General features: G+C 43.9%; 1 protein-coding gene across 2 annotated transcripts in view; it reads right to left on the minus strand.

Annotated features, from left to right (window-relative positions):
• Positions 1 to 889: 889 nt before the first annotated feature.
• The window catches only part of ZIM2 (zinc finger imprinted 2), a 37,338-nt gene continuing 17,360 nt past the window's right edge, over positions 890 to 20,867 (minus strand). Inside the window, exons 4-7 of one of the 2 annotated variants that reach the window (XM_021095100.2) lie at positions 10,582 to 10,629; positions 9,356 to 9,482; positions 9,084 to 9,176; positions 890 to 5,721 (exon numbers count right to left, since the gene is read on the minus strand). In XM_021095100.2, the coding sequence (XP_020950759.1) occupies positions 4,760 to 5,721; positions 9,084 to 9,176; positions 9,356 to 9,482; positions 10,582 to 10,629 (1,230 nt within the window). In that variant the 3' untranslated portion in view covers positions 890 to 4,759. Of the gene's footprint in view, positions 5,722 to 6,503; positions 6,651 to 9,083; positions 9,177 to 9,355; positions 9,483 to 10,581; positions 10,630 to 20,867 lie in introns of those variants that run through there. The other variant, XM_084962236.1, reaches the window with a different exon arrangement.

Below are 20,867 nucleotides of genomic sequence, written 5' to 3' on the forward strand. Positions count from 1 at the left end.
CAGTCCTGGGCTGGTATGAATGAGAGTACCCTTGGGAAACCTGTTAGTCTTTGCTTTCTGAAATTTTAATGTGCTTAATATTATTTAAAGAGGAAAAATAAACCTAATAGAACTGTTAAAATGAGGGTCTGAACAAACTATTTCATCTGGGGCTCTTTCCAGGCCCAAAGGCAGTCCTGTTATCCCTTAAGATGGGTTCAGAGTGCAGATTCTTCAGAGAGAAAGCGTGTGTTGGGGAGAGTTGAGTAGTTTAGTTGTTCCCAAGGAAAAAAAAAAATCAGCATAACCTTTAGACCTCGAGGGGAGAAGGCCAGGCGCATCTCCAAAGCCTTCAAGGTACAGGAATCTTTTGGCCCAGAAATTGCACAGCAGGGGACCTCCCCGTGGGAAACAACCATATGCAGACATCAGAGCAAACTGCCCAGGGAGATGCCAAGACCTAGAAGAGGACGGGGAAGCGGAACCACGGTGGCAAAGGACACATTACAGGCACCGCACAGACATCCCATGGGCCCAGTCACCATCTGCCAGCACACAAAGCTGCCATGATATTACTGTGTCCCTAGGTGTACCCTACATCCCTGTGACTTATTTATTTTATAGCTGGAAATTTGTACTTTTTGCTCTTCACATATTAGGCCTCTCCCCCCAACCTTCTATAATACTGAATTATAACTAAATAAAAATGAAAGGTTTTCAAAGGAATAAAACGACAGCAACCCCCGTTTCCAAGCCTAGATGTCTAGTGAAATAAATCTGGCCACATCTATGCAACCAGATGGCAGACAGTCTTGAAAGAGGGAACCAGAGGGCATATTTGTGAATATGCAAAGACATTCGTGATACATCAGAATAAAAGTTACACCTTTAAAACAATGTTAGCATATGATTCTGTTTCTTAAAAATCTTTATTTAAAAACCACATAAATCTATACATAGGAAAAAATGGACAAGTTATATCCCTTTTAGCAGCAAATATGTCTGGGACAGGGAAATACAAATATTCCCCCCAAAACCCCACCAAAATGCAAATACAAATTCTTAAATTTTCTTAAAGGAATACATATAACTTGCATAATCACCAAAGAATGCTTAAAACGAGTGTTTCTAAATTTTTAGAAATTAACCTACGTGTGAGCGCGGTGCCAAGCTGACCTATTAGAACTGGGTGGGGCCAGCAGGGAAGGAGAAGAGCACCGTCCCAGGGTGTCCGCTTGGGAGGCCACGGGGGCTGAAAGTCCACGCAACAGGCTGAGGTAACCACCAGCACAGCTCAAGTGCGGCAAGTAACATACGGAGACGGAGGCCTGTGCATGTTCCATACGCACCAAGTGGACCAGGGGTGCCGGGCAGAGCTGACTACCCATCTGTCACTGCCGCCGTCCGCAGCACGAAGGAAGCAGCGCACAAGGTCAAGTGTGATGCTCCCTGCCTTTCTCGGGTTTAGGCTCCTTAAGAAGCCCTGGCCCGGGGTCCCCAGCAAATGGCCCACACCAGACCCCCGAGAAGTCTTCACCACCTCTTAAGTCAAGTATCTCAAGGCCAGGGTGGAGTGATGGAAGGAGGCACGTAGAGAAAAGTCTAGAAGCAATAATGAAGAAAGAACTAGAGCAGCTGGACCAGGAAGAATACAGTGATGGTGAAAATTTTGAAACCTCTTCACCTGTGAATGGAGCAGCGCTAGGAGAATGACTTTAAAAGGCTGGGTCTTCAGAAAAAGCCAGCACCATGGGCACCCTGACAGGATAGGATATCAAGTACAGAAAACCACCTGTGAGTTCTTGCCAAAAAAAGGTGAAGAGAAAGCTAAGTCCCCAGAGTTGAGAGGTAACGTTCATTCACAGAAAATACAGGGGAAAGAGGAAGAGGCCTAAGGATACCACAGAAAGCAGATACAGTTCAAAGGGGGGACACTGCACAGAACAACTGAGCCACTTCCTCCAGCACCGCATAATCACATAAAGGTGTAAAGCAAACAAAAATGAGGGCCAGCATGATGGTGGCCAGGGCGGGAGGGGGGCGGGGGACGGAGTCATCACCGAATGGATCTAGAGTTTCAGCTGAGCAAGATGAAAAAGCCCTGCACAGTAACATGACTATACTTAACACTACTCAACTGCATGCTCTAAAATGTCTGAGACGGTTAATTTTATATGTTTCTTACCACGACCAAAAATCTTTTAAAAGAGTGCTTCTAAATTAGAAAAAATAAACCTGAATATAAAAAGTGTACCAGAGTTCCCTGGTGGCCCAGAGGTTAAGGATCCAGCTGTCACTGCTGTGGCTCAGGTTCCATCCCTGTGGGAACTCCTGCATGCCACAGGTGCAGCCAAAAAAAAAAAAAAAAAAAAGTATCAAAAGTGTTGGGTATATTAGGAATTGGGTGGGGAGAAGAGGGTAATATATTTACATTATTCTTGGGGTCACAGGAGGCATTTAAAAAAAGTGAAAGGAGATTGCTTTAGATTAAGAGAGACTCAAGAAATCACACAACCAAATGCAATCCATGGGCCATGTTTGGATCTGGATTCAAACCAACTGTAAAACGACATATTGGAAATGACTGGGGAAATCTGATGAAGGTCTGAGTAAAATGCTTTTTCAAGTTGATTTAAAACTCTCCTTTTTAAGTAGATATATTTAAGTTAAGAAAAAGATGACACAATTTGAAAGACGATATGTTACATAAATAATAATCCAGGTACAGTGTATACTTAGCAAAAATGGTGAGGGAAGAAGTGAAGTGAGAGCTTGACAAAGGCCTGAGGAAACCTATGACCCTGCGGAAAGAAGATTCCACAAGATAATGATGGGTAGAAATTATCATGAAGGCATGACACAGTTTTTCTGGAGGTGAAGGGAGAGAAATTAAGGAGGGTGTGACATTAGAAGTGATCAGAAAAGGATGGGATCTTGTTGAAAAGGCACAGGAGCCAACTTGGAAGGACTCCCAGGGCCCAGAGCTGGAACAATTCATACAGAAATAAATAGGGGAGGCATTAATTACAGCCCATAGATGAAATAAGTATTCAGGAATCCATAATGACATAAATAAATTACTGAATAAACAAGGAAGGCCACTCATCCTCACAGGAGAACTCCAATTACTAAATGCAGAAGGAACGAGGGAAATAAAAAATCACCATTACAATAATCAGAGGGAAAATGCTATAGGTAAGATCCACTTGCTAGGTGCTAGAACAGGCAAACTTTTGAGGAGAAACCAGATACTTTAACAGTCTCTAAGTTTTTCCTGTACGATGTTTATTAATTACAGAGAGGAAAAAATAAAATTTAACAAACATCATCAACAATAAGACATATCGACATTATGTCCCTCTGTGGTAGGGGCGGCAGGATCAGAAAGCAATTTCTGATTGGAGGGTGGACTGTGTGGAGAAAAGGCAGGGCAGTGAATAACAAGAGCAACGACCCACCCTTCCCGGCAAGAAGTCAGGCTCTGGGACTCTCAGTCCAGCTGGTTCCCAGGCGTCTTTGCATTGGACCACCGTTCAAGCCAGCAATGGAAAAGTTCTACATTACAGCAATATGGCACCTAAGAGGTTTTTAGTGCAACTCGAGGCTTACCTTTTAAAGAGTGAAGCATGTCCAGAAGAGAATTAGGATTTCAGGTGAAGATGGCTGTGTTGATGACGCAAGAACCCAAGAAAAGCAGAAATACTGTTTTCAAACAGGATTGTTTTAAAGGAAGGAGGGGAACAAATGAAAATAATACACCGTAAACCCTCAAACAATTACAGAAAGCTATGAAAAAACTCTCCTTGATCAATAGCAGCATCATAATCTACAAGACTAATTATAAGAAAGCGCTTAGCAAAAATGTACCTCCCTGATCAGTGTCTCAAAAATTCATCACCTCATCCTAAATCATGAGAGAAACGGCTAACAGAACTTCGCCTTAACAAAGCTTTCTGAACCGCTGATCCTGATCTGATTTCATGTGAAACCACGTTGGGAAGACGACTCTTGTCAGTAAGTACAGTACTGTACCTTTTCTTAAAGAGGATATGGCAGGAATTTAAAAAAAGAAAAATCTAGGTTGAGCATGAAGGTAGAAAATAAACATCTCATTGATTCTCAAAACCAAACCAAACCTAGGTTCAGTTCTTGCCCCATCACTGACACCCTAGGTCAAATCAAATGACAACCTGGAGTTTCAAGTTGGCTATAATTATAAAAACAATAAATTTCCTCACCCTAGGTATACTGCAGCATTCCTTAAAACATCAAGTAATATGTATGGCAATGTTTTGTAAGCTCTGAGTTACTATGTAAACATATTCCCGATTACTTCTGGATAAATCCATACAGGGACACGTCACAGATCTCTTTACCAAGGCCTAGGCTGATAACCTCCCGTGCGGTAAAGATACTACATGTAAACACTTCTACACAAACTTAGGCAACAGAATTCCTGTCTGGAGCCCAACTGCCAGTCACCAGCTTTTTATCAGGATGTCAAAATTAAGGACACCACCAAAGAAGGACAAAATCCATTAGTTTCTTTCCTATGCAACAAAAATATTCTCTGTAAGGTTTTCTGCCTGAGTGACTCCTTTTGCAAGAAGACTATTCTACCCTCTTGCAATCATTTGCTGCCTTCTGACCACACCCTGATGAATTCCCAAGTTGTTAACAAGGTGTGAGGAATGATGGGAGACCTCACATTCAGAGCACTGAAAGGGTCTCTCTACAGGAGAAAGCCAAAGATGTTGAGAACGTTCTGACTGGAGGTTTTTCAGGAGTAACTGCACTCAACGGTCTTCTCTTGAGAATGGAGTTGGTAGTGTTGAGTGAGGTAGGAGGGTCGGCCGAAGCACTTCCCACACAGCTGACACTGGTAAGGCCTTTCTTGAGCATGGATGCGATAGTGCTGAATGAGATGTGAACGCCGACTGAAGGCTTTGCCACAGTCACAACACTGACAGGCTCTCTCCCCGACATAGTCATGTTTCCGCTGGTATCTAATCAAATGGGGCTTGTTGCGGGGCAACCCAGGTGGGAGGGCTTTTGCTGCCTCATGGGCTTTGAGATGTTGAAAAAGATGCACATCTTGGATAAAAGCTCTGCCGCACTGGACACATTCATAGTAGTCCTCCTGACGGTGAACTCTGAGGTGGCCACAGACGTCGGCATGCGGGGCGAATGGCTTTCCGCCTTCGCTGCGTCCAGGGCACTTCGCCCCCGAATGAGCCTGCTGGAGTCTGGCGAGGGAGAAGGCTGCTCCGCTTGGTTGGCGTTCCAAGGGCTTCTCCTCACTGTGGACCTGCTCATTTCTCTCGCAGGCCGACTGGGTCCCAAAGCCTCTTCCACAAAGTTCACATTCGCTATGTTTGGTCTCTCGGAGGAGAGACCCTCTGTCCACCAGCTGCGGACTGGTGCAAATTCCAGGAGCAGCATGTTCCTGGGGGTCCTTTGCTAGAAGAATCTCTGATTGTTTGGTAAGATCTGAGCTTCTCTCAAACTGATCACCACCACGGCTTCTTTCCTGATCCAGACACCGGGGGTCACTCACTGCTATAGGAGCCAAAAGTTTCTCTTGGTTGGCCTGGTGCACATCTGATGGATCATCAGAGGACTCCTGTACACACGGGAAGTTACCTGCCTCTGAATCCCCCATTCCTGCCCCCGAGGGAGATTTTTCTATAGGCAGGCTTGGCTCTGGAGTTACATCTTTGGCTTCAGGTTTTTTCTCCCAATCTAAAAGAAATATAAAAGTTCCTCTATTTTTTTTTACTCAGAGAGACACATCATTATAGTAGAAACAGAAGAAAGAGACCAAACATAAACGGCATAGTTTTTATGGAGCTTTGAGAGTTTTCTGGAACCCTAAGGAGAGAATGGGAGGAGGACAGAGGGACGGTAAGCGAGGAAGGGTGAGGACAGGGCAGAAGAGAGACCACCCAGGAGCACCGCACGTTGACCAAGATGCCGAGACACAGACGGGGGATGAGGAGGAAAGCTGGGCTTGGGGTTTGTCTGCGTCTTCTAGACCATGCTTGGTAGGTCACAACCACTCTGAGAAACTATCGGCTGTGGCCATACCAGGACGCCACTTGCCAAGTCAACGTGGGAGATACCGTGCACGTTAAGCAGGTTCCACTCCTGTAGGACTCTTCGAAACCGTTAATGGGCACCTCAGATCCCAAAGATGGGCAGTACAGTGTGCAGCATTTCCCTAACTGATGTCACCATGGAATACTGTTTCTAAGAATGCCTCCTCCCAGAGGCTGCAGGACCACTGGGGAAACCACAGAGTAAAGAGGTCAACAGCCTCTGCTGCTCAGAATAAAGCAAAACAGACTCTCTCTTCTTTGCTTCCGATCTCCTGTCCCACCCTGTCTCTTCAACTCAACATTTATTAAACGTCTACTTCGAGCGAGGCATTATCCAATGAGACAGTCAGAGCAAGTGTGTAAAAGGACTCTAATCAAGCTATAAGTGACTACAGCAGAGAAGACGGAGGAACTTACTCCACTTACCAACAGGAAAGGCGCAACCAAGGGGCCGGCATCAGGACTCGTAAGCAGAGAAGGGGTGGCAGGCCTAGAAAACATCCTGAGCAAAGACATAGAACTGCGAAGGTACCTGCTCTGGGGAGCCAGCACACAGGCTGTGACTTGAAATACCTGTGGGAGACGAGGCTGGGATGTGAATTTTGGGCCCGATGGGAAGAATTTAAATGTGCTGCTAAAAGCTCAGGTTTTCCTTTTTGAGGGAAGTAAGAAGCTGGTCAGAAGTTTGTGCCTTCTGAGTTCAACTCCCTAGGTGGGAACGAAACTGAAAACAAGCAAATCAAGTAAAAGACTGGAACTTTAAGAGGCAACGACAAACTCAGGGGTCACATCCCCGCAGACACGCCAAACATGAGCAGAGTACGAGTGAAAGGGCAGAGCCCGAATGCAGATGAGCAAGGCTTCGGCAGAAGAGGGGTCGGGGCCCCACCACCATGGGGCAGATCTCTTGGGAAGTGGTCTCTGAAGACTCAAGCATGGAGGACCGGGAGACCCTGTCTCTTCCCTGGCCCCACGGCCAGTGTCTCAGCCCGTTCTACCAGCCTCTCACCTGACCTCTCCACCATCAAGCACCAGGCTCAGCCGGTCTGCCTAAAGCCCACTTCCCACAGAACAGCCAGAGGGATCGTTCTAGAACAGTGCTGCCCACAGAACACTCTGACGATGAGCATGGTCTCTATCTTGCTGTCTAGCACAGTGGCCACAGCGCCACGTGACTAAGGAGCACGTGAAACGTGGCTGGTGTGAATGAGGAACTAAACTTTAAATTCTACGTCATTTTAGTGTAAACTTCAGCAGCCACATGTGGCTGGTGGCTACCACACTGAACAGCACACTTCTAAGGTGTCAATAATACTACCTTGGAGTTCCCTAGTGGCCTAGCAGTTAAGGATTCAGCACCGTCACTGCTGTGGCTCGGGTGTGATCCCTAGTCCAGGATCTTCCCATGTTGCAGCATAATAGTAGTAGCAGCAGTAGTAATACTGCCTCATTCCCTGGCCCGAAACCTTTCGGCACCATTTTCACATCTCACTTGGAATGAAACCCATATTCCTTAGCCTGTCCCTATGTGGGCTGGCCCACATCGTTCTCCAAGACCTTATCTTGCACCCCTTCCACTTGGGACCATGTAGCTCTTCTTCCTGCTGTGGGAACACCTAAGCTCATTCCAACCACAAAGCTCCTGTACCTGCTCTTCCCCCGCCTGCAACACGGCTCAAGATTTCTACGCAGACCCACTCTTGTCTCACTCAAATCTCCCTCAGTGAGGCCTTTCCTGGTTGCTTTATCTGTAGAACCTAGGAGAGTGCCTGGCCCACCACAGAAGCTTCCTAAGTATCTATGGCATGATTGACTGAATAAATGATTGAAGGAACAAAAAGCAAAGAAGAGATGACAATGGAGGAAACAGATGCAGGAAGGCGTCCCCTTGGTAGGTCCCTGAATCTTGTCTGGGCATCCACTCCTCGGCCTGCCCGGGAAAAGCAGGGAGGGCAGTCGATCAGCACCAGACTGAGCACAGCTCCTGGCTCGCAAATGCCGTGTGACCTGATACGCAACAGTGGAGAACAAGGCAGGAATGTCAAGGCTTCTGGGAAGGAAACTTCCTCCCCTCGAGAATGCTCCCTGGACATCCCTGCTCTACAGACAGAAACGGGAAGGCACAGTTTTGATTTGCTGGCAGAGTGAAGAGAAGATGAAACCAGTGGTCCCTAAAGACATCACTGAACCCCTAAATCCAACCACCCTCAAAGCCCGGCTGACCAGTACCATAAGCTCACCACCCCCTGTGGCTGTGGTTTTCTGTTAACAGCAACTGAAGGAGAGTGATGCTCCTGGCTGAACACGTGGTGACTCAGAGGAAAGGTGAACAGTCTTCATAGAGACGGTAAAAACAATCAAATATGCAATATGCAGCCACAGAGTTTGGAGAAGGTGAAGTTTAGAAGGTTCTTGTCTTTGAGACCTAAGGATGTCAGTGGGAACCTTTGGGAAAGTTTTAGAACAAAGTAAGAGAGAGAGAGAGAGAAAGAGTGTGTGTGTGTGTGTGTGTGTGTGTGTGTGTGTGTGTGTGTGTGTGTGTGTGTTGGCAGAGGTGGGGGTGGAAGCCACACTGTGGGGGAGGGGGGCTAGGGAGGGAAGGGGAAGGGGCTTTGGGGTGTGAACAAGTCTGAGAAGCCACCACAAAGAAAATGGGAGGCAGCTAGAAAGAAGAGCAGTTATCATGCCAAGGTTTTGTGTTTGTCTCAGTTAAGGAGGAAAGACCTCGGATTTCCCGCAGCCAAGGGAAGGGACAAACGAACGCAGGGTTGGGACACTAGAGAAAGCAGAGACTGGCCTCCCTGGAGCTGGGCAGGAGAGAAACTCTTGACTCGGAAGGGATGAGCTTCAGAGAGGAGGTGGGAAGGAGGCCCACGGAGAGTTGAAGCCGTGAGAGCCCCAGAGTTGAGCAGGCTTTGAGGAACAGCCCCCGGCCCCTCCCAGCTGACTGGGGGGTTCCTCCATGATTCCCGTCTCCTCAGGCTCCCCCCACCCCCCACTGCTCACCTTGACGTAGCGTGGTCCTGCTGTCTTCCTCCTCTGCCCATGCCTCCTCCTCTTCCAGCCAGGAGATGATGTCAGGCTTAGGGAACTGGTACCCTGTTGAAAAAGGAGACTCTGTCTTGTACCCACAGGAACTCCTAGTCTGGGTTCTAACGACTCTGAGGGAATTAGAAAACGCAGATTTGTAGAGAAGAGAAATAAAGCCCGTTTGCAGTGGTTTTGCCCTCAGGGGACGAAGGGCCATGACGGAGACATTTCTGACCACCACAACTTACCTAGGGAGACCAGGTTCCTGTAATTCTCCAGCATCACCTCCCGGTAGAGGTTCCTCTGAGCAGAACTAAGGTAGGTTAATTCCTCTGGACTGAAGTCCACAGCCACATCCTTGAAAGTCACCAACTCCTAAAATACCAGACACTCCTAAATGATCGAAATCCAGGAATTATCCCAAAGAGGGAGAAAGGCATCTGATGACAGGAGACTGACCATGCAGCAGACTTTTAAACCAGCAGAAAGTTCCTAACCCAAGTGTTCTAATCCAGAGGTTATAGGGACCTGGAAATATACCCTTCTTTGTCTTGTAGTCTGAGAGAAGTGGCAGTATTTCTGAGACAGCTCCTGCTGCTAACTTCTACAGATTTGGGTTGGAGAAGAAAGATCCTTTAAAGTCACTATATAAACAGAGAAAAGGTGCAAATAATTAAAAGCTGAGCAGTATACCTCAGCCTCAGGAATCAGAGGCAGTTGAATTTAAGTTCTGGCTCTGGTCTTTCTCATAAGCTTTGTTGAGTGTGAACAGGTTAAGCCTCAGTAACTCAGCCATAAAACACAAAGAGGTCATAAATTTGAAGAGATATTTTATCTTATTTATAAATAAGAAAATACATTTCCAAATGACAAGGTATAATTTTATACCCATTACACTGCCAAAATTAAGAAGTCTGATTATACCAAATATTATCTAGCATGTGGACCTTGGGGACCTGTTATAAGATGCTAAAGGAAATGTAAACTGGTAAACCACTTAGGACCCCAAAATTCTACTCCCAGGTATGTTTGCTCACATGTACTTGAGCAAATATGTTCACAGCAGCGCTGCTTCTAACATCCAAAATCTGGAATGTACTTGAACATTCATTTCCCAAAGAAGAGAGAAATATATAACGGTAGAGTCATACGATGGAATCACATTCCAGCAGTAAACACTAACCGCAATTTCATGCAACGATCTTGGTAACCATAGGGTGAATTTAAAAGCAGATTTCATAAGGCTACATCAGACTATGATACACATTTTACTAAGGCACATCTTGTATGTTTTCGTGGGGACACCATGCAGACTGAGGAACATCTGACTTAGACCAGGAGCATTACTGGCTGCCCAGCTCCTAGAGGGGGCATATTTGGCTCACTTGTGTTTTTCATTCTTTTTTCAAAACTCGTATTAGCTGCTACCACCAAAAAATGTGTAGATTTCATATTATTAACGGCATCACATTACCTCAGGGGTCCCTGTGGGCATCTTCATGTGGGATCCTTCACGCAGACACTGTAGGGACAGAGAGCTACTCTCAGGAACGGATCATCTAGAGCAGTATTCCTCAACCTTTTTTTTTTCCTTATCTCTCCCTCAAGAATATTTTTAGACGCTTTTTTCCTATTTCACTCCCCATGACTTTTTTTTCTGTTTCTAAAGGAAGGCCAGCATATTAATTTTCTCTAGGTTTCAAAATGTGATTTAGAGAGTAGAAGATGGCGGGATAGCAGGACCGGAGCTCAACTTCTCTCCTAAAACAACAACATTCACAACTAAAGACTGAGCAGTCTCCACCCAAATGGACCAGAAACCTTAAAAAGGATCCCCTACTCCAGAAGAACAAGAGGAGGCCACATCAAGAGGTAGAAGGGGCGATTTCACGATACAAACAACCCCATACCTCCTGGGTGGGAAGCTCCACAGACTGGAAACTAACTGGTTCACAGAGACTCACCTACCGGAGTGAGAGTTCTGAGCCCCACATCAAACTCCCACGTGTGGGGACCTGGCACTGGGAGAAAGAGCCCCCAGAGCATCTGGCATTGAAGGCCAGTGGGGCTTGTTCGCAAGAGCTCCACGGGACTGGGGGAAATAGAGACCCCATTCTTAAAAGGCGCACACAGACTTTCACGTGCACTGAGTCCCAGGGCAAAGCAAAGTCTCCAAGGGAATCTGGGTCAAACCTGACCGCAGTTCTTGGAGGACATCCTGGGAAAACAGGGGTGAATGTGGCTTGTTGTGAGGGACAGACACTGAAGGCAAAGCTCTCGGGATTATTCAGCAGCGGCCCTTTTCTGGAGGAGGCCATTTTGGGAAAATCTGGCCCCACCCATCGGCTCTGAGAAGCCCCAGGGCAAACAACAATCCAGGTGGGCTCAAAGCACCACCCCTCAGTAAACAGGCTGCCTGAAGACCCCTCAGGCACACAGCTGCCTCTAATCCCATCCAGAGACTAAGCCCCACCCACCAGAGGGATTAGAATCGGCTCCTCCCACCAGGGGGCAGGCACCAGCCCCTCCCATCAGGAAGCCTACAGCAGCCCCCCATACCAACTTCAGCCACAGGGGGGCAGACATCAGAAGTAAGAGAGGCTACAACTCTAGTATCTGTCAAAAGGTCACCACACCAAAAACCTATCAAAATGAAAAGACAGAGGACTATAACTCAGATGAGGGAGAAAGAAAAAACCCCAGAAAAACAGCTAAGCCATGAGGAGATTCTCAACCTCCAGGAAAAAGACTTTAGACTGTTGATGCTGAAGAAGATGCAAGACATTGGAAATAAACTGGAGGCAAAGATGGATAACTTACAGGAAACACTGACCAAAGAGATACAAGATATACAACTTAAAAAAGAGAGATGCAAAACACAGTAACTGAAATAAAAAATTCACTAGAAGCAGCTAACAGCAGAATACAGGAGGCAGAAGAACGAATAGGCAAGGTGGAGGACAGATTAGTGGAAATTACAGATGCAGAACAGAAAAGAGAAAAAAGATTTAAAACAAATGAAGAGAGACTCAGAGAACTCTGGGACAACGTGAAACACACCAACATCCGTATTATAAGGGTGCCAGAAGGAGAAGAGAGAGACAAGGAGACAGAAAAAATATTCCAAGAGATAATAGCCAAAAACTTCCCTAACATGGGGAAGGAATCACTCACTCAAATCCAAGAAGCACAACAAGTACCATATAAAATAAACCCAAGAAGGAACAGCCCTAGACACATACTAATCAAACTGACCAAAATTAAAGACAAAGAGAAAATCTTGAAAGCAGCTAGGGAAAAGAAACAAATAACATACAAGGGAACCCCGATAAGGTTATCAGCAGATTTTTCAACAGAAACTCTGCAGGCCAGAAGGGAGTGGCATGATATACTCAAAGTGATGAAAGGAAAAAACCTCCAACCAAGATTAAAGGTTCTCGTTCAGATTTGAAGGAGAAATCAAAACCCTCTCAGATAAGCAAAAGCTGAGAGAATTCAGCAACACTAAACCAGCCTTACAACAAATACTAAAGGAACTTCTCTAGGCAGAAAAGAACAAGAGAAGAAGGAAAGGAAAAAGAGCAGCAAAAACAAATCCAAAGTAATTAATAAAATGGCAATAAGAACATACATATCAATAATTACCTTAAATGTGAATGGACTAAATGCCCCAACCAAAAGACATAGACTGGCTGAATGGATACAAAAACAAGACCCATATATATGCTGTCTTCAAGAGACCCACTTCACTTCTAGGGACACATACAAATTGAAAGTGAGAGGATGGAAGAAAATATTTCATGCAAACGGGGATCAAAAGAAAGCTGGAGTAGCAATACTCATATCAGACAAAATAGACTTTAAAATGAAGAATATTTTCAGGGACAAAGAGGGACATTACATAATGATCAAAGGATCAATCCAAGAAGATGTTATAACAATTTTAAATATCTACGCACCCAACACAGGTTCACCACCATATATAAGGCAACTGCTAACAACCTTAAAAGGAGAAATTGACAATAACACAATCATAGTGGGGGACTTTAACACCCCACTTACAGCAATAGACAGATCAACCAGATAGAAAATCAATAAGGAAACATAGGCCCTGAATGAAGCATTAAACCAAATGGACTTAATAGATATTGATAGGACATTTCATCCAAAAGCAACAGAATACACATTCTTCTCAAGTGCACATGGAACATTCTCTAAGATTGACCATATCCTGGGCTACAAATCCAACCTCAGTAACTTTAAGAAAATTGAAATTATATCAAGCATCTTTTCCGACCACAATACTATACGACTGGAAATCAACAACAAGGAAAAAACTACAAAAAACACAAACACATGGAGACTCAACAACATGCTACTAAACAACCAATGGATCACTGAAGAAATCAAAGAGGAAATTAAAAAATACCTAGCAGCAAATGACAATGAAGATACGACACTCCAAAACCTATGGGATGCAGCAAAAGCCATTCTAAGAGGAAAGTTTATAGCAATACAAGCCCACCTCAGGAAACAAGAAAAAGCCCAAATAAACAAGCTAACTTTACATCTAAAGAAGCTTGAGAGAGAAGAACAGACAAGATCTAAAGTTAGTAGAAGCAAAGAAATCATAAAGATCAGAGCAGAAATCAATGAAATAGAAACAAAGAAAACCATAGAAAAGATCAATGAAACGAAAAGCTGGTTCTTTGAAAAGATCAACAAAATTGATAAACCCCTAGCCAGACTTATCAAGCAAAAAAGAGAGAGGACTCAAATCAATAAAATTAGAAATGAAAAAGGAGAAGTAACAACGGACACCACAGAAATACAAAGGATCATAAGAGACTACTATATGCAACTATATGCCAATAAATGGAAAACCTAGAAGAAATGGACAAATTCTTAGAAAAGTACAATCTTCCAAGACTAAACCAATATGAAATAGAAAAGATGAATGGACCCATCACAAGAACTGAAATTGAAACTTTGATTAAAAAACTTCCAACATGGGAGAGGACAAGATGGCAGAGGAGTAGGGGGACACGCTCACCCTCTCCCACAAAACAACAAAAAAAAGCACATCTACAGAATAAATGACTCGCACAGAACAGCAACCAATCGCTAGCAGAGGAACCTAAACTTCAATAACGGCAAGAGGTTCGTGACATTACTGTGCAGAACTGGAGAAAAGAGGAAAGTGAGAGAAGGTGAATCCGAGCGGGACGGGTGCTCTCGAAAGGGAACTGAGGAGGAGAAAGGGATCCCACACCCTAGAAAGTCACCTACTCGGGGGAAAGATCAAACTAACCAGAGGAATCTCCAGATGCAGAGAAGAGTGTAGCAGTATGTTGAGGTACTGAAAAGCCGATCAAGAACCCAATGGACCATCTGAACTACGGGCACAGTCACCAAAAATTGAGACGCCTGGGTGGGGGCTGGGCACCTAGACCTCGGCTCCAGAGGTTAGTCCCGAGAACGGGCTGGGGGGGGGCGGGGCAGAGCGGAGACTGCTTGGGAGGTCTAGAAACCAGTCTGTCAAGTTTGACGGGGCAGAGACTGCCTGGGAGACTAGAAAACAAAGCTGTCGCAGAGGAAGGGAGCAATACTTTAGGGGCAGGGAAGTGGAAAGCCGCATCAGAGGGAACCTGGGAGAAGAGCCTGGTCTGCACCCGTGCTGGGGAGGGGAAAGAAAAAGGGGTGGGTCCCCATAGAATACTCCTCACGCCACAGCAAGCTTACAGCCCAATAACTAGCAGAAAGCTGTGCTTCCCAGTGCATCCCCTCCCCCCACCCCCACCACCCCCTACACTCTCGCCGGACATGCGGCTGCCTGCCACCTGGGAGGGCTGGCCTCAACAATTGCCTGAAGCCTACCACCGCAGGGGCTGTCCCTGCACAGGCCTGCTTGCCCTTTGGAGGGGCTACACTTCCGCAGAGCAGCACCAAACACCACCAGCCCCCGAGAAAAGGCCTGCAGCCCAGAAAAGCTAGAACAAGCCTAGCCAGGCCGTGAATAGATCGGCCTAATTCTCAGACGGTTTTTCTGAGTCGGGCTGCCCCACGGAGGAGCCTCTTGGGTTTCCAGCGGCCCTGCTACCCGCCCAAGCCCCCAGGGAGCCCTAGTGGATCAGCTGCATAGGACTGCCAGCTCCAGGCAGGACCCCCTGCAGCCCAGAAAAGTTGCAACAAGCCTGGCCAAGCCTGGAAAAGATCTCAGACGGTCTTTCTGAGTCGGGCTGCCCTGGGGAGGAGCCTCTTGGGTTTTCAGCAGCCCTAATAGCCACCCAAGCCCTCAGGGGGTGCCCCACTCCCACAGAATAGCTGCTCAGCACCACAAGCCCCATGGAGGAGCCCCTGCAGCCCAGAAAAGCTGCAACAAGCTTGGCCAGACTGTGAAAAGATCCACCTACATTCTCAGGCCGTCCTTCTGAGTTGGGCTGCCCTAGGGAAGAGCCTCTTAGGTTCTCAGTGACCCAGATAGCTGCTCCAGCCCCCAGGGGGTGCTGCACTCCTGAGAAACAGCTGCCCAACACCGCCAACCCCCTGCAAGAACCCCACAGCCTAAAGACACCAGAGCAAGCTCTGCCTGACCAAGTGAAATCTGCTACCATCGTGGTGTGGACCTCCCAGTCCTGTCTGCCCTCAGGAAGTCCATCTTTGCTTCAAAGAAACACTGTTAGCCCCATAAACACTCCAGAAAAGCCACACTGCCTCAAAAAAGATTGACCAACAACGCCAGTCCTCAGGAAATATTCCACAGCAGTGACAAGGCAAACACTGCCCGATAACAGAGAGTACAACTCCCTCAGGAGAAAGAAAACGAGAAAGATGAAGAAGCTGAGAAACCACCCCCAGTGAAACCAACAAGAGAACTCACCTAAAACAGTCAACAATGAAACAGATCTATACAGTCTGACAGACCTGGAGTTCAAAAGAGAAATAGTGAAAATACTGAAGGAATTAAGAGAAGATATGAACAGAAATGGATATACCCTCAGAAAGGAACTAGAAAATATAAGGAGGAGCCAAGAAAAACTAGAACATTCATTTGCAGAGATGCCAACTGAACTAAGGGCAGTAAAAACCAGAATGAATAATGCAGAAGAACGAATCAGTGATATGGAAGAGAGAATAATGGGAATCACTCAATCCGGTCAACAGACAGAAAACCGAATCAAAAAACTGGAAAGCAATATAAGAGACCTATGGGATAATATAAAGCGGGCCAATCTACGCATAATAGGAATTCCAGAAGGAGTAGAAAAAGATAAGGGAATGGAAAATATATTTGAAGAAATTATCGATGGAAACTTCCCAAATCTAAAGGATACTGGGTTCAAAATACAAGAAGCACAGAGGGCCCCAAACAAACTGAACCCAAACAGACCCACACCAAGACACATCATAATAAAAATGGCGAAAGTTAGTGATAAAGAGAGGATCCTAAAGGCAGCAAGAGAAAAACAGAATGTTATCTACAAGGGAACCCCCATAAGAATATCAGCTGATTTCTCTACAGAAACACTACAGGCCAGGAGGGAATGGCAAGAGATATTTAAAGTGCTCAAAGGAAAAAATATGCAACCTAGAATACTCTATCCAGCAAGAATATCATTTAAAATAGAAGGGGAAATAAAAATTTTTCCCAACAAACAAAAACTTAAAGAATACAGCAACACAAAACCCAGGTTAAAGGAAATATTGAAAGGGCTTCTCTAAACCAAAAAGAAAGGAAGGAAAGGGAAGAAAAAAGAGAAGAAAAAAAAAAAGAAGAGGAAGAACCAGGACTGAGGAAACTGCAGTCAGAGAGCAGTCACTCAAATAACCCAGCATACAGATTTAATCATGAACATGCTTCAAACAAAATAAAATTAAAAAGAAAAATATTAAAAAGTCATCAAAACCATAAAATGTGGGCAAGGGATGTTAGGAAATAAATAACCCTTTTTGTTTGTTTGTATGATTCTCTTCTTAATTTTAATATAGTAATGAAGTGTTTGAACTTACAGGACCATCAGGCTAAAACACACAATTATGGGAAGGGGTTAGCATACTTAAAAAACAGGGCAACCACAAGCCAAAACCAAATATTGCATTTGCAAAAAATGGAAAAAAAAATACACTCAAGCAGATAATAACAGGAGACCATCCAACCAAAAAAAAAAAAAAAAAAAAAAAAAAGAAAGAAAGGAAGAATGGAGAACCATAGAATCAACTGGAACACGAGGTTCAAAATGGCAATAAATAATCATCTATCAATTATCACCTTAAATGTCAATGGACTGAATGCCCCAATCAAAAGACACAGAGTGGCTGAGTGGATAAAAAGGCAAAAACCTTCAATATGCTGCCTACAAGAAACTCACCTTAGGACAAAAGATACATATAGATTGAAAGTGAAAGGGTGGGGAAAAATATTTCACGCCAATAGACATGACAGAAAAGCAGGAGTCGCAACGCTCATATCAGACAAAATAGACTTTAAAACAAAAGACATAAAGAAAGACAAAGGAGGATGCTACTTAATGATTAAGGGATCCATCCAAGGAGAGGATGTTACTATCGTCAGCATATATGCCCCAAATACAGGAGCACCCAGATACATACATCAAAAATTAACAGACATAAAGGGAGATATTGATGAGAATACCATCATAGTAGGAGACCTTAATACCCCCCTCACATCAATGGACAGATCCCCTAGACAGAAAACCAATAAAGCAACAGAGATCCTAAAGGAAACAATAGAAAAGTTAGAAAAGTTAGACTTAATTGATATCTTCAGGACACTACATCCAAAAAAAGCAGAATACACATTCTTCTCAAATGCTCAGGGAACATTCTCAAGAATCGACCACATATTGGGACACAAAGCGAATCTCAATAAATTTAGGAGCATAGAAATTATCTCAAGTATCTTCTCTGACCACAATGCCATGAAATTACAAATCAACCATGGGAAAAGGAAAGAGAAAAAACCTACTACATGGAGACTAAACAACATGCTACTAAAAAACCAATGGGTCAATGAGGAATTCAAGAAGGAAATTAAAAACTACCTTGAAACAAATGATAATGAAGACACAACCTCTCAAAATCTATGGGATGCTGCGAAAGCAGTGCTCAGAGGGAAATTTATAGCAATACAGGCCTTTCTCAAAAAAGAAGAAAGATCCCAAACTGACAAATTAACCCTCCACCTAAGTGAATTAGAAAAAGAAGAACAAAAAAGGCCTAAAGTCAGCAGAAGGAAGGAAATTATAAAGATCAAAGAAGAAATCAATAAAATAGAGACTCAAAAAACAATAGAGAAAATTAATAAAACCAAGAGCTGGTTCTTTGAAAAGGTGAACAAAATTGACAAACCCCTGGCCAGACTCACTAAAAAGAGGAGATAAAGAACTCAAATAACCAAAATTATAAATGAAAGAGGAGAAATCACAACAGATACAGCAGAAATGCAAAAAACCATAAGAGAATACTATGAACAACTATATGCCAACAAACTTGACAATCTGGAAGAAATGGACAATTTTCTAGAATCTTACAGCCTGCCAAAACTGAATCAAGAAGAAACAGACCAACTGAACAGACCCATCACTAGAAATGAAATTGAAGAAGTCATAAAAACACTCCCTACAAATAAAAGTCCAGGACCAGATGGCTTCACAGGCGAATTCTATCAAACATATAAAGAGGAATTGGTGCCCATCCTCCTTAAACACTTTCAAAAGGTTGAAGAAGAAGGAGTACTCCCAAAGACATTCTATGATGCCACCATCACCCTCATTCCAAAACCAGACAGAGATAACACCAAAAAAGAAAACTATCGCCCAATATCTTTGATGAATATAGATGCAAAAATTCTCAACAAAATCTTAGCCAACCGAATCCAACAACATATCAAAAAAATTATACACCATGACCAGGTAGGGTTCATCCCAGGTTCACAAGGATGGTTCAACATATGCAAATCAATGAACGTCATACACCACATTAACAAAAGAAAAGTCAAAAATCATATGATCATCTCAATAGACGCAGAAAAAGCATTTGACAAAGCCCAACATCCACTCATGATCAAGACCCTCGCCAAAGTGGGTATAGAGGGAACATTCCTGAATATAATCAAAGCCATTTATGATAAACCCACAGCAAATATAATACTCAATGGGGAAAAACTGAAAGCCTTCTCACTCAAATCTGGAACAAGCCAGGGATGCCCACTCTCACCACTGCTCTTCAACATAGTTTTGGAAGTCCTAGCCACAGCAATTAGGCCAACAAAAGAAATAAAAGGCATCCATATAGGAAGAGAAGAGATAAAACTGTCACTGTATGCAGATGACGTGACACTACACATAGAAAACCCTAAGGACTCAACCCAAAAACTACTTGAACTGATTAATAAATACAGCAAAGTAGCAGGCTATAAGATTAACATTCAGAAGTCAGTTGCATTTCTGTATACCAGCAATGAAATATTAGAAAAGGAATACAAAAACACGATACCTTTTAAAATTGCACCTCACAAAATCAAATACCTCGGAATACACCTGACCAAGGAGGTAAAGGACCCATATGCTGAGAACTATAAAACTTTAATCAAAGAAATCAAAGAAGATGTAAGGAAATGGAACATGGAATTCCATGTTCCTGGATTGGAAAAATCAACATTGTAAAAATGGCCATACTACCCAAAGCAATCTACAGATTCAATGCAATCCCTATCAAATGACCCATGACATTTTTCACAGAACTAGAACAAACAATCCAAACATTTATATGGAACAACAAAAGACCCAGAATCGCCAAAGCAATCCTGAGAAACAAAAACCAAGCAGGAGGCATCACTCTCCCCGACTTCAAGAAATACTACAAAGCCACAGTCATCAAAACAGTGTGGTACTGGTATCAAAACAGACAGACAGACCAATGGAACAGAATAGAGAACCCAGAAATAAACCCTGACACCTATGGTCAATTAATCTTTGACAAGGGAGGCAAGAACATAAAATGGGAAAAAGAAAATCTATTCAGCAAGCATTGCTGGGAAACCTGGACAGCTGCATGCAAAAAAATGAAACTAGAACACACAAAAATAAACTCCAAATGGCTGAAATACTTAAATATACGACAGGACACCATCAAACTCCTAGAAGAAAACATAGGCAAAACACTCTCTGACATCAACATCATGAATATTTTCTCAGGTCAGTCTCCCAAAGCAATAGAAATTAGAGCAAAAATAAACCCATGGGACCTCATCAAACTGAAAAGCTTTTGCACAGCAAAGGAAACCCAAAAGAAAACAAAAAGACAACTTACAGAATGGGAGAAAACAGTTTCGAATGAAGCAACTGACAAGGGCTTAATCTCTAGAATATATAAGCAACTTATACAACCCAACAGCAAAAAAGCCAATCAATCAATGGAAAAATGGGCAAAAGACCTGAATAGACATTTCTCCAAAGAAGATATACAGATGGCCAACAAACACATGAAAAAATGCTCAACATCGCTGATTATTAGAGAAATGCAAATCAAAACTACCATGAGATATCACCTAACACCAGTCAGAATGGCCCTCATTAATAAGTCCACAAATAACAAGTGCTGGAGGGGCTGTGGAGAAAAGGGAACCCTCCTGCACTGTTGGTGGGAATGTAAACTGGTACAGCCACTATGGAGAACAGTTTGGAGATACCTTAGAAATCTATACATAGAACTTCCATATGACCCCGCAATCCCACTCTT

Source organism: Sus scrofa, chromosome 6, assembly GCF_054392235.1.
Source record: "Sus scrofa isolate SSC_HxYL_T2T_F1_AM1 chromosome 6, Sscrofa_HxYL_maternal_Yorkshire_Landrace_v2.0, whole genome shotgun sequence".
NCBI classification, from domain to species: Eukaryota; Metazoa; Chordata; class Mammalia; order Artiodactyla; family Suidae; genus Sus; species Sus scrofa.